The sequence below is a fragment of the Hemiscyllium ocellatum genome, chromosome 28 (genome assembly GCF_020745735.1).
Source record: "Hemiscyllium ocellatum isolate sHemOce1 chromosome 28, sHemOce1.pat.X.cur, whole genome shotgun sequence".
Lineage (NCBI taxonomy): Eukaryota > Metazoa > Chordata > Chondrichthyes > Orectolobiformes > Hemiscylliidae > Hemiscyllium > Hemiscyllium ocellatum.
In genome coordinates this window covers 15655921-15671214 of record NC_083428.1, presented here as the reverse complement: position 1 = coordinate 15671214, position 15294 = coordinate 15655921, and the positions used below count along the sequence as shown (strand labels likewise).

General features: G+C 38.2%; 1 protein-coding gene across 1 annotated transcript in view; it reads right to left on the bottom strand.

Annotated features, from left to right (window-relative positions):
• Positions 1–3669: 3669 nt before the first annotated feature.
• Positions 3670–15294, bottom strand: part of hcn2b (hyperpolarization activated cyclic nucleotide-gated potassium channel 2b) — a 111020-nt gene continuing 99395 nt past the window's right edge. Inside the window, exon 8 of the mRNA XM_060846061.1 lies at positions 3670–4592. Coding sequence (XP_060702044.1) covers positions 3670–4592 — 923 coding nt within the window. The remainder of the gene's footprint in view (positions 4593–15294) is intronic.

Here is a 15294-nt window from a genome sequence, read left to right as displayed (position 1 = left end):
CATTGCTTATTTTTTCCTTTTCTTCCATAGGCTAGAAAACTATGCATAAAAGGTGTCATTTGTTGGAACTAAAGGACAATACATTTAGTCTATACATTATTTTACAGTCCAAACATACAACATTCAAGAAATATTGTTGCATTATTACATTTTAGGCAGACTCTAAAAGGATAAGATGACTCTTTCAAACCTTCTTACATTTTATATTACAGACAGTTAACTACTTGAGATAGTGTACATAATATTGAATGCCTGTATGGCTGACAAAATGAGTGCAAGAAAAGACATTCTATTCAATACGAATGTTCAATAAAGATTCTACAATTGTCTCAGTGTGCAGACTTGCATCTCTCTACACGAGACTGAATTTATTAAATTTACTGGATGTCAATGCAACTCCTGAGCAGGCATTAAATATTACACAATTACATATTAGTTAATCACAGAGCACACTGAAAAAGCACAATATCAGATACAAAGTCTGCAAAAATGAATAAAAAAGGCTGCAAGAAAAGATTGCCAATTTAAGCATTTAAGAAAATCTCTACCCTCTTATGTACCTGAAGTGCATACATGGTGCAATACATGGTTTAGCAGTATAAGGCTAAGGAGTTGCTATAGGTGGTGAAGTGTCTGTCTTCATGAAACAACTAATGTAAGATTAACATGTACTTGCTATTTATTTAGGTGAGGAAGTTGTTTTGAATTAGTTGCATATAAATAGATTTGATTGCAAAACAATTAAGATCAGAATTTCAACAACAACATTAAGAAGAAGTTACCAGTTGTGGCTGTTTGCACCTCAAAGCAGTTAATCACTGAAATTAAAGCGGAACTTGTGTTATATAAATAAATATACATGTTCAGCCACAACAAAGGTGTTGTGGGCTGCAGCCATGAGGAAAATGCAATGTGGAGAGTATGAAAAAAAAATTAAGCCATGATTACCCTTCAGTTGTGACCATGCACATATACAATCAAGAATTAAGTATTATGGATCCAAATTAAAAGTTATTCAGTAGCTGGCATTGTAAGCGTGGATCGGAGTGGTGATGGCATATTGGTTTTCCCTTCCCAAACAGTTTTCCTTTTTAAAATGAGACAAGCTGGTCAACAAACAACTCCAATTATTTTACAAATTAAACAAGCCATTTAATTTGTCTTGAAAACTATTAAATATTCATAATATGATTATTGGATAAGCTAAAGTATAATTAGCAACCCTCAGACAACAAGAATGCTATAGTGAGAGAAATAAAAATCGAAATGACGGCTCAATGTGTATGGCTTACTACTAGTGCAAATGGTGACTAATTCAGAAATTTCAGAAACTGTGAATTCAGTAATAATGGAGAGTTATTTCATTCTGAATTTCTTTGAGACAAGAATTTACATCATTAGTTTCACTCAAAGTGACTCCCCCATTAACTGAGCTGTTTAAAACACAGTATGAATAATTACAGTAATGTATACAGCTTAAACCCTCTAAATAAGGATTCTTTCATCACCTCCAGCCATAATCATGCATTCTTCCATGTCACCCATAGCTGCCTATTGTTTTAACTTTTTTTAAAGGGTTTTTCCCAGGCCAGATCCCACTGTGAATGAATGATCATATAATACAGCTTAGATTGAAGAACAAGGCAGATGGCAACATATTATGGCTTTATACAATTTATGAAAGATAGCACATTTCCAGTACTTAATGGAAGCACCAGAAAACAAAGCTTGAAACATTTATTGCATAAAGGTTGTGAAAAATCATTGTAGGATGGAGCATTTCTAATAATATGTCATTCTAAGGAAGGGAAGATGGTTGAAGCATTTTCTATTTTAGGGATTGAACAATCTTTGCCCATTTACATTTATACATTCAAAAAAAGTACCTAGTGGTTACTTCTTCCTATACTAAAGATATGGCTGCAATGACTACAGTCTGGTTAGTTATGAGCTATAACCTAACACAATCATCTACATTCAGCTACGTTCTCAATAAAGGCCATGATAGCTCAGCAAGGTGATAAGCTGCAATTTTATCAGTGTGTTAAATCTTTCCTCAGAAACAAAAAATATCTAAATGCTTCCCAGGTTGGTTTCATTTCATTTCTATTGCAAATAAATTATTTTATTTTCCTTTCAGAGAAGCAATTGATTCTAGATTTCATAAACACTTATGAAACATTGAAAGATTTTTTCAGTATTTTAACTACGCTCACTCCCTTTTGCAATATCTATACGAATGTAATAGAACACAATTAGAGAAACATTGAAATTTCTTAATACATATGTTTTTGATTAATAAATACATCACAAAATAGTAATTGATGTAATTTGGAGTAATTGCAGTCTTCAATAAGTTAACTACAATGATGCTGATCTTGTCAAAACAAAATGAACTGATCAAATCTCATGAGAAATGATCTTACAGAACTGCACTGGACAACTAAAGCACTTACCTATTTTCTAATTACTCCATACTCTGGGCATTGGAAGTGATAATACCAAACCCAAAAGTACAGTTGTGCTTGCATTTGACTAAAGCTCAATATAAAATGACAATGTCTTACAAACTTTGTGATGCCAGTCACAAGCCTCGTGGGAAGTATCAGTGAAGTCAATCAAAGTTTTTATTGCAGTGATGTGTTCAGTTCAACTAACATATAAAAAAGGGATGATTCAGCTAATTGATTCAGTTGTTGTATTGTGCATTAAAGTATGAGAAGACATCAGTTTATCATTAATACTTGATGATCACTATGTCTCCCTTATAGCAATGCCAATGCCCTGTATGGACTGTTGGATGATGTTCTTACATCATGCACTCATTCAATGAGGAAAATATTGAATTCCACCATTGCAATTGTCTATGTAGTTTCACGTTAAACTACTTTTGGTCCTAATGGTATGTACATAATCTCTGTTTCAGTGTCCAGATTCAGTAATTAATCATTTACATTTACAGTAACACTGGACAATGTTTTTAATTAACTAGAAATCCATTCATTATCGAGATACTAAATGTATTCAAAAATATTCAACAGAAAATTAAGAGTTGATTTTGTTTCCTATAGTCTGGGGTAAATCAGACTGCATTACTGAATAGTTCTGTTACATCACACAAGGAAAACCATATTGGAAACATTCCTCATTTTTAGTATTAAAATAAAAATGTTTCCTAGCATAAACACCCTGAAAAAAGAATGGAGGTTAAAAGCTGGTTGTTTTGCTGTATTATGGTGTAGCAGCAATTTCTTAAGACATTAAAATTATTTGCATTGGGGTAACCATTTACATCTAACTATACAACAATACATAAGACAACATCATCACACTAAATACCACAATAAGATCTTTTTCTGAAGAAAATCACATATTGCGTTTAAATACTTATAATGCATCTATTACAGACAAATTGATAAAAGAAATAAAAGCTGATAAGCTCAGCATCCTTTGATATAATTATGCACATCTCCATTTGTCAGACATTTGATTTTTGAACTCTTGCACAAATGTAGAATTTCTGTAAGATGGCAATTAAGGGCAGAATGTGCAGTTCGTTTTGAATGTGCAGTAACCAGCAGCATTTCTTTTTCAATCACACAACCAACTATTAACTGTTCTCAAACTTAAGCTTCTTATTTACCACAAAAGATTACGGTGACCCATACATCACAAGTTGGAGGAAAGCCTTGATTTGCCTGTGTCCTTTTCTGTAACACATACAACAGAATCTTTCTTGGGAACACTTGAGTCCTGTTGTGCACCGGCCATTGGTGACACTTGAAACATTGCACCTGTGGACATTTGATGTGTCAGGGTCATCCTTGGTGGGACAGGTCCTCGAATCGATCCTTGGAGAGCTCCTGTACTTGGTTGCACAGACATCTGACCTCCTATTGATGATGTTGATTCTCTGGTTGATTGTGGTGGACTTGAGGTTACTGTCTGGGAAATATTATGAGGCAATGAGGGTTGGGAAGCAGACAGTGGTCTTGCCTCTTGGGATAAGCTGCTCGTATGCAGTGCCTGTGTGCTCTTATGAGCTGCAGGACGCTGGGGAGGGCTGGGTGCTTTTTGCTGTGTTAGTGACAGCTGCGAGCCTGATTGAGCCTGTGATCCATATTGGAAAGTTCGGTTTGTTAGAGGGCTTTGGTTTGGAGGACTGGAGACAGCAGAAGGATATGGCGAAACTGAAGCCACTTGTTGTTGTGTCTGCGATTGTTGACCAGGAGACACTGAAAGTGGGCTTGCTGCACTCTGAACAGGCTGTAACCGCCTGACTGTCCTAGGTGATTGCACACCTACAGACCCAATAAAAAGGCCTGTAGATGGAGGACAGAAGCTCATAGCTACAGCCTGCTGGAGAGTAGCAATTGCCGAATTGTTAGCAAGTTGGCCTTGGGAATTGAACATGGAGCCTCCATGAAATGGAGGTGTGTGGGACATGGCAAGAGGCCTTTGAAGTTCCACTTGTTGAACCATCTCTCGATCATACTTCACAATCTCCTGGATAATCTCATTCTCACGGTTGTTGAAGACACCCGAGTTTAAATCATGCTGGACTTTGTGCAGCAAAATAGAGTTTTTCTTTCCTATAGAGAAACAACAAATTAGAGTTCAAAACAGTTTGATGGTATCATTTGTGTGCAAAGTTCTCTTTTAAATTAATTAAACTGAGCAACATTCCCGAAGCCAAACAGAACTGTGTCAACTTCTGGGAAAATAATGGAGGGACAGATCACTGATCTTAACTTTGGCAGAGTTGGCACATGTCTGCTTAATGCCAGGGCTTGGAAGCAGAACCGTTTTCAAATGTGGTCACCATTGTCATGAGTTTGGCAGGCCACCTTCAATAGCGACTACCACTGTATACTGGTAGGGAACAGTCAGGGGATGCAGTGAAGCAGGGTTTCCAACAGCTCCATGATTGAGCTGAATAATCTCTGATTAATAAAATCAGAAGAGCGTGTGTCAGTGGATCAGAAACCACATTATATGCAGGGCCATGAGGCACATTCTGAATTCTCCTAGCTTCACAAATATTCACTCAATTCAAAAATAGTGAAGAGTGCTGTCAGGAGGAGCTGCCAGCAGGCTCATTAAGATAGAAGCATCATGATCAGACAGTCCAACATCTTGCAAAAATGAACACCATGCAGTCATGAAAGTTGCAAATGGCTCCCGCAACTGGTGCAGGATTCTGACAAGCTTATCTAAGCAGGCAACCATTTTCTACATCCATTTGAAGATCTGCCTGAGAACTGGAAAAGTTGGCTTTGAGTGCCTGAGAAAAGGGGTGGATAGAAATTTGAAAATCATCCATTTGATTTTTGCCAAGACAGAACATGAGAGTTATGCTTTCTGTCTTACCATGTGGGGAACACCATAGCTAATAAAGTGTCCAATTTTACAGTTGTTTCTCTTTTTTTTAATGAGCTTATAGAAAGATGGAAGGTGTTAGTGTTGGGAAATGGAACACCATCATCACACACTCCCAGATCATCAATAATAAATTCAGTTTGTGAAACAACTATTTGGCTGCAAATGATGAACAACATCTCTGATGGATCAGTGTGACATTTCTCCATTTTCTATGCATCGGGAATTGAGGACACAATTCAATCCTTTGAGCCTCTTCCAATATTCAAATCATTGCGGGCTTGTACACTAACTCTATTTTATTTCAGCATCGCTTAGACTCTTTTGATAGAATTACCAATTTTATATAAATTAACATGAAATTATGAGAGCTTTTCTGCTGTGCCCACTAATAATTGGGTTGGAAAAAGCCCAATGACGAGAGTGTGGTGCTGGAAAAGCACAGCAGGTCAGGCAGCATCCGAGGAGCAGGAGAATCGACCTTTTGGGCATAAGCCCTTCATCAGGAATAAGGTTTATGGGTCAGGGCTGAGACAAAATGGGAGGGGGTGGCATTTGGGGGAAGGTAGCTAAGAAAGTGATAGGTAGATGAAGGTGAGGCAGAAGGTGATAGGTCAGAGGGGGGAGAGATGGACAGGTCTGGAGGGCACTGCCAAGTTGAAGGCTTTGGGCTGGAATAAAGTTGGGGGAGGAGAAATGAGAAAACAGTTTATCCCATGTGGTTGCAGGGTCCCAAGGCAGAATAAAAGGCAATGTTAACTCCCATAAGACATAGAAGAGCAAACCTTCATCCTATTATTTTGAGTTGATTCAAATTCAGATTGCAGAGATGGAAAATCAACAAATTCCCCAATTATTAATAATAACAACAAAATATAACCGGTGATGCAAATCTGAAATAACAGAGCATGTTAGAGATACTCAGGAGGTCAGGCAGAATTTGAGATAAAAACAAGAATTAATGTTTGAAGTCAATGACCTTTACTTCAATGTTCTCCTTGTAAACTTAGTTCTCTTTCTACAAGATGCTGCCTGACCTGCTGAGTATTTCCAGTATCTTCCACTTGTATCTTAATTTTCAATTATTATATTAATCTATCAATGCATTAAGTTAATAACTTTAAAGGAATGAAACAAAGGAATAGTACTATAGAACATCATTGACAATTTGGACAGTGATGGGTAGTGGTAATGCTGTTGGATTAGTAGTCCAGAACCCCAAGGTAATATTCTAGGACATGGGTTTGAATTCGGCCATGGTAGACGGTGATGTTTCAGTTCAAATCAGGAATTTAAAAAGTTAGCATAATGATTACCATTGTTATTTTAAAAAATCTAGACCAGCAATGTCTTTTTGGGAAGGAAAAATGACTTCCTTATCTTTTCTGTCCTGTGTGTGACTGCAGACCCAAAGTGATGTTCAACCTCTTCAACAAGGTTATTTTGTCCATGGGTTTTTTTTAAAAAGAGAAGTTGTAAAGGCAGAGTTGCCGAAATGTGTGGGCAGGAGACTAATTTAACAATGGCAGAGAAGTGGTCAGTTGTCCCAGTTCAGAGTTTTTTTTCTAGTTTCTTTTCAATGTAACAGTGAGAAGCTGCTACAGTCCAGGAGAAGTTTCCAAGCTTCAGCAGATGATTCTTGACTGGCTTCTCTCTGTGAGATCTCTCCTGCCTGTAAGAATCCGTGTTTGGATTTACCTTTTGCCAAGGGGTGTGTTTATGGGATGTTAGCTAAGGAACTGTGCCAATTCATTTAAGTTGCTGTATTAAGTCAGTTGAGTTTTCAAATAGTTAAGTTATTCTAAATTTTGTTTCCTTTTGATCATGTTGTAACTGTAGTGTTTAAATAAATTATGTTTTGCTTAAAGCTGAGTGGTTTGACCAGCTGCATCACTCCTGGAATATCCACTTCACATCTGCCTTTAAAATAAGAAAAAGTTGGGGTGTGGGTGTGGGCTACCTTCATAAAATATTTTGAGAGGGTCTAGCCTGGTCCATAATAACGTGGTTGACACTTATTTGCAATAAAGGCAATTTGAGATAAGCAATGAAGTGCTCACAGTGCCCACATCCAATGAATGAAATAAATAGAGGACACATTCAGGGCAGATTTAACAGAAAATGATAATGGCATCTCTAAAAATATAGTTCTCTGTTACACAGTTATGAAAGCAATGGCAAGACTGCAAGGCTCTATTTTTCAGGCATATAGTGAATTTTTCTGACATGAATATATCAATTCTGCCCACAAAAAAAAGAGGAATTTTCAACATGAGACCTTCATTCTCTCGTGTAGTTGCACAAAAAACAAACTGTAAAGTTAAGCAGCCAATGAGGATATTTAATAAAAATCATAGGTGTTTCAGTGAATGGCTCTTTGAGTGTCATAGAGCGATAAATGCATTTTATAGATGGATAGAATTGGCTGACCACAGTAAATAGTTCTAGACACCATAAATATATATATTGCTTTGCTTCATCCAGGACTTGCATGTCACATAGGGTGCAATTTGGATGTAGATTGGCTGCATAGTTGGGTGGAGACTTCATCATCTTCTTCACTCCCTCCTTCTACCGCCACACATCTCCCCCCAACCCCACTCCTCCTTCCACCATTCCTGCTTGAAGGACACAAAGTCAAGTCGTTGAAGGTCAGAAAGGCTGCACTGAGGTTGCACCTCACTCTCCAGCTGATGGAGGGGGTCATCGTCATAATAATCAAATTTCATTCATGGTGTGCATTGTTTTATCTGTGTTTCTCCTTGAAGCTCTCTGCCTGAAAGAAGTCCTGGTGATGCACAGTGCGATAACCTCGATGGGACAAAGAGGAGATCCCAAACCTGCTGCAGATGGAATGGGGTCAATTGGCACTAATTCAATCCACATCAGCCATCCAACCAACTAAGGAATCATCCCAGCGCATAAGCACTCACAGTTGCTGTGGCAACAAGCATCTTTACATGAATGCTGTAGTTAGTGAAGGTAATACCCCAGCTTTCATAACATCACACAACTATGCAGACATTTCTCACCCACTTGCTATTGCTGAGTTGGAAAGATTTGCCAGGTGATACTCAACATATTTGGATGCATTATGATAGCACCTTCTTTGTTCAAAAAATGGGACAAGGAAGATGGAACTCAAAGATGGCAGAGAGGACCTCAACCTTAGAGCTTGTAGCTTAGAGACAGGGACACTACCCCTTGCATCACAGACCTCCTCATTATACATAGAAAATATTAAAATATGCAGTCTCCTAAAACTTACTACAGTCAATTTTTTTCATTCAATTCTTCCCATTATAAATTCATTTTTCCGTATCTATAATGGAAATTGTCTATGTAAACTTCCAACAATGTCAAGTGCTTAAAAAATTGGCTTAGAATAGTTAGGTGGTTGTTTATGATTGGCAAACACGCAATGGGATGAAGGGCCTTTTGCTGTGCTGTAGATCTCCATGACTATATGATCTTCTCACTAGTGCTGTGGCTATATTTTTTAATTATTGCAACTCCTTGCTCCTCAGCACAGAAACTCCTCCTCTTCAATCACTTCCTGTTTCATACTTTGCTTATAAATAACACTATAAGATCCAAGGGCAGAACTTAATGCAGCCTTTCACACCAAGTTATGCCACCCAAGTTCTATCCGTTTGCATCCTGGATCAGATCATCAATGAAAGACTATTGCAGTGCATGGTGTCTCCCATTGAATCCATCTAAAACCATATGCAGGGTATTCCACCTTCACAAAGTCAACCCTCAACCCCCAAAAAAATGCATTGCTACATGGATGGCTTGAGGCTAAAGCATGATCTCAATCCAATATTCTTGGGATTGACTCAGGACAGGACTTTAGAAGCACCTGAAGAAAACATCAGCAAAGGCCAAATGTAGAAACAGCATATTATCCAAATTTGTTGGATTGAAAGGGGCACGTTACCACAACACTCTAGGCCACAGCACTTGGAGTAAAAAATGAGGTCTGCAGATGCTGGAGATCACAGCTGCAAATGTGTTGCTGGTCAAAGCACAGCAGGTTAGGCAGCATCTCAGGAATAGAGAATTCGACGTTTCGAGCATAAGCCCTTTGAAGGGCTTATGCTCGAAACGTCGAATTCTCTATTCCTGAGATGCTGCCTAACCTGCTGTGCTTTGACCAGCAACACATTTGCAGCAGGCCACAGCACTTGTCCAATCATACTCTACATCAGATTGTACGGCACATTTTATCAAACACAAATATCAGATACTCAATGGATTACAACAAATACATTGTAATCTGAACCTTCCATTCAACACCCCTCCCCTGGCTTTATCCTTGCAAGCAGAACTAGCCCTCATATCTGCTGGCTGATAAAAACCTACAAACTGTTGAAACAATCCATAATGACATAGTTCATCAACTTTATGCCTGTCTTCTATTCCAGTGCCTGAAGTGGAACAGCCCAGCTGAGTAAGATCCAACAGCAAATACTCTTTGGATAAAGGAGTGGAAGATCAGGTAAGAGACAAATTCGTTATGACAAACCTGATCTGTCAAAAAGCAGCCTTCAAGCTACCACAATGAGTGTGTCCTTGTTAAATAGAATAAGCCACGGCCCTTACCCACCTACCCTGCACCACTGGGGCCACACTCCAAATCCCTGCACAATATCATGGAGTATTCCTTCTACAGGCTATGTGATAGATTAATCACTTTAAACTCAGCAAATGAGATTATCAAATAAAATTTGTGGATTTACATTCACTAAGTAAATAAACAGAAGAGCTATGGTGGCTGGGTCCATTGAATCACTGGAAAGGATCTGCCTCAATCTCCCAGTGTAAGAAACAGGGATACAGGATTCCTGGCCACTTCCAGCAAGACGTCATTTGGTCTCTCTAATAAACCCACATCTAATGAGCCCACAGTTCAGTGGCATCTCAGGGATTCAATAAGAGCCACGGGGCTTTCCTACATCTTGGTGATGGAGGTTTCTCATTATCACAGACTCTACATACAATTCAGAAACCTGGCATCAGGGGGATTTGGTGGGAGCAGCCAAAAGTCTCTGCCCTGGTTTCCAATCACCCTGCCACACAGTTCCACTCCAATGATGCTCATCCTGTCCACACTTAATTTTGTTCCAAATGTTGCAAATGAAATTATACTATCTGATCTTATTAAATTCACAGAAAAATCGGAGTCTAAACTAACGATTTTTGCCTTTTTCTGAGCATCTGAATTTTTGCCCATCTTGGCTTGGTTTGATGTTTATCTCTATTCTATACAGTATCAGATCCACAGTGATAATATGAAGGCACCCTATTTAAAACTGTTCCATGCCCTTTCCCTTCCTTTCCCAAACTTATATGTCCTTTTCAAATGCATTTAGGAGAAATGTCACATCTCTCTGTGACACTGCATTTGGCTAGCGTGCTGGGATTGATGGCATAGCCTGGAAACAAATGAAACACATCATCATGACACTTTGTGTCAAAGTGGCCTCAGTTTTTAACAGTTTTATATTACTTTTCAAATAACTGCTGCTTGCTTAATATATATCATGCAACATACCCTGTAACGATGGTTCCCCATCTATCATTAATCAATATTTTGCAGAGTATCACCAGTAATAAGAGAGAGTCCCACACTGAAACTTTCTTGACTGCTACAAAGCATGTTCTAATTTGAGAACCTGCCCAAAATATTGAAAAAATGATGATAATGACAAATATCACAGGGAAAATGAACAATTGTGGCAGCCCATCATAGAGTAGATATATGAAGCAGGAATATAAAGTAGGCTTAGAGTGAACAGGATCCACTCAAACTATTTCATTTTGTCATCAATCTACATGAAAGGCATGAGATGAGTGTTCCCTGAATTGCAAGATTATTTTTGTGACATTTCAAACATCAAGGCTAATATTACTAATCAGAAATGACTCTAACCACCAATCCATCACTGGATCTGGAAACTGTTATGTTCTGTCTCCCACTTAGAAATCCATGTGAAATAATGACTTGTAATGAGTCATTATTTCATGAAGTTCCCCCTTCAATCAAAATGTTAAGATAGAGAAAATCACCATGATATCAAGTACCTAAATTGCTCTGTCTTTTTCCTATAACTGCATTTTGCATTCTTTTAAATCATTTTTTCAGTCATGTCTCCCTTTGGAACACTACACTTCAGTCTTAGAGGGGTGTGGTTCTAAGTCTCAATCCAGTACAGCAGCAGAAACAAAAAAGAGGCTGATATTCCAGTGCAGTACTGAGAAAGTGTTTGCACTGCTGGAGGTGATGTTTTTTAGATGGGATGTTAAACTGCCCTCTCCAGTAGATATAAAAAAATGCCATGGCACCATTTTGAGGATGAACAAGAGAATTATCCTTATTATCCCTGCTTATAGTTATCCCTCAAATCAACATCTCAAATCAAAGCAGATTATTGGCCAACTTCATATCTCAGTATTTGAGGCCTGCAGTGTGCAAATTGGCTGCTCATTTCTGACATTACAATGTTAACTACACTTCAGAAAAGTACTTACTTAATTGTAAAATACTTTGAGTTTTCTGTGATCATGAAAGGTGCTATGTGGCTGCAGGTCTTTTTATTCCAAATGTATTTGTCCCATATCTAACATCACCCTGTGTATTTCTTATTTCAATACTTATTTTTACTTCCAATCGTAGGTCCATTGTATTCAGGTTTTGGAAAATGCGATACATTTGGGAATAGGTGCAATGATTATAAAATCACAGTTTAGCTTGAGATTTTGAACAGCAGATGGTTTAAAAGGAACGATTAATTTAAAAAAAAATTAAGGTTAGCATTGACTGCCAGGAAGTGAATTACATCAGACAAATCCCACAAAGCTCCTGGAGGTTTGTGTTATACTCAAAAACATTTGCTGGCTTCTATTTGATAAATGGATTCAGATACATTTTGACAAATTATTTCATTAGATTATTAAGCCTACCAGTGGCATAGTTAACAAAAAAAAGGGAAACAAATAATTGGATTAATTATTCAGATGCAGAACAAATACATTAAATCAAAGAAACACGTAAAGGATGGCAGAACTGGTCATAGTTGGGAACTCCAGGATGTCAATATAATCCAGGACCAACATTTCTGCAGTAAATGGTTACTGCTCAAGTAACCTTGGCTCAGAGTTTATGAACAACAGACATTGCAACAAATCTGGGAGGGGGTACATTACTTTATTCCAGGACGTGATCACATCCGACAGGGTAGGGACTTTTGATGTAGTCGGTGGTCAGGGAAAGAAGGGTGTGACTGCAAATGAAGCAGGAGAGGAGGAACAGAGGACAGGAAGACAGGACCCTGAGAATGATCTGACAGGTTTGATGTTTTTGCTGCTGGCTTGGATAAGCAGGAGGGCTGCAGGGTGGATGAGCTAGGCACCATGGCACAGGAAGAAGTGCCCTTCTCAAAATGTTAACTCTCTTGCTCCTCGGATGCTTCATGACCTGTTATGCCTTTTCTAGCACCATATTTTATCAACTATGGCACAGGAAGCCATTCAAAACAGGAATGTGTGGTAGTAGAAGACATTATAGCGAGGGGGATAAAGACAATCCTGTTCAGTGAAGAGCGTGAGTGCAGAAAACTATTTTTCCCACCCCATTGCCAGCATTTGGGACGTCAGGTCAGAGCTGGACAGGAGTTTGGGGTGGTCCTGTTCCATGTAGATGCTAATGACATTGCCAGAACAAGGAAGGAGGCTCTGTTCACAATGTGGGGAGCTAGGGACAAAATTAAAAATACAGAATCTCAAGGATGATAATGTCTGCATTATTACCTGAGCCACTTGCCAATCGACAGACGGCACTTAAGATTATTGAAATGAATAGCTGGTTCACCAGTTCCAAGGCATCAGTGCCATGGAATGTGGGGACTGTGCTGAAACTAGCACAGCGAACCATAAAACTGGAGAGGTAGACAGGGCCTTAAATGAAACAATGTGAGTGAGGGATGAAACTTGGTAAATGGAGCAAATCAAGGGATAGCGTTCTGATGGAGGGTGATTGGACTTAAAATGTTAACTCTGGTTTTCTTTCCAGGTGCTACAGACTGACTGAGTTTCTCCAATACTTTCAATCTTTGTTTCAGATCTCTGTCATTCACAGTTCTTTGTTTCATTTTTGCTCTACATCTGCATGTGCATAGCATTCATAAAAATGTAAAATAATTGTTAGTACAGAGGAACCTCGATTATCCAGCATTCGATTATCCGAATATTGGATTATCCAGCAAGATCACAAGGTCCTGATGCTTGGCTAAACTATATTATCTGGCATTCAATTAGCCGGAATTTGATTAACCAAACGAAATGCTCTCTGCCCGTATCCTTTGGTAATCGAGATTCCTCTGTATATATTTATGTAAATAAATATGATCTGATGGTATTAGGAGATGTATGATGGCAAAGATTGGGTTCTGAATATTGGGTATTGAACAGTGTAAGGCATTCAAGTAGAACATTGGTATAATAATTAAAAAATACATTGATTCAGATCAGATATAAAATCAGTTTGGGTGGAAATGAGAAAAAGTCAGGAAATAAGTAGGGGTAGTCTAAATGTCTCCTAACAGCAACCTCAAAGTCGGACCAGGTATATGAGAAAAGAAACATTAGATGCTTGTAATAAAAGGGATGGCAGTAATTATCAGGGATTTCAGTCTGCATATAAACTGGAAAAAGTCAGATTGGCAAGAGTAGACTGGTTGGAGAGTTCATTAAATGGTTTCAAGAGAGCTTCTTAAAGTAAAACATTCTTCAATCCAAACAGAAAGCAGGTTACATTAAATATAACATTACATAACATTCCAGGATTAATTCATTGCCTTGGAGTAAAGGCATCCCTGGGTAACATCAATCACAATATGATTGAATTTTACATTCAGCTTGAAACTGAGAACAGAGGGTCTAAAACCAGTATTTTAAATTTAAATACAAGCGGCTTTGTTGGCATGAAAGTTGAGCTAGCTGATGTGAACTGGATACTGGACTAGGGGATAGATCAATAGAGCAGCAGTGGAAGACACTGACGGGATATTTCAGAATACTCAGAAAAAAAATATATTCCTGCAATAAAGAGAAATTCTAAAGGGAAGACCCCGCCATCCATGGTTAGATCAAGGAGTTAAAAAGAGCTTCAAAATTAAGAAAAAAGAACAACTGGGCAAAGATGAGTGGTAGGTCAGATGATGGTTCAGAATAGAAGAATGGCAAAGAATAATGAAAAGATTCATCAGGAGAAAAATAATTAGAAAGAGAGGAAGCTAGCTAGAAATGTAAAACTGGACAGCAAAGTTTCTGAAAGTATACAAAAGGAAAAAAGCAAGTGTTGGTCTGGAGAATTAAATAAAGAAATAGCAGAAAAAGTAAACAAATATTTTGCTTCTGTCATCACTTCAGAGGCTACAAAAACATTTCCATAATTTCTATAAATTAGGAGATGAAAGGGTGAGAGGAATTGGGCAAAATTACCTTCACAAGGGAACTATACTGTGCAGACTGATGGAGCTGCAGGTTGACAAGCCCTCAGGTCCTGAAAGACTTCATCCCAGAGTCTTAAAAGGCATGTCCTATAAGTTAGTAGATGCATTGATGCAAATTTTCCAAAATTGGCTTATTTGGGAATGGTTCCATCAACTTATTGGAGCTTTTTGAAGGAGTAACATGTGCTGTGCAGCTCTATTGGACTTGGATTTCCGGAAGGCTTTGACAAAGTGCCACATCAAAGGTTATTGCTCAAAGTAAGAGCTCATAGTTTATGGCATAACATGCTAGCATAGACACACAATTGGCTGGCTGGTAGAAAGCCAAAAGTATAATGAAGTAAGTCTTTGTCTAATTAACAGAATGCTATAAATAAAATCCTGCAGAGGTCTGTGC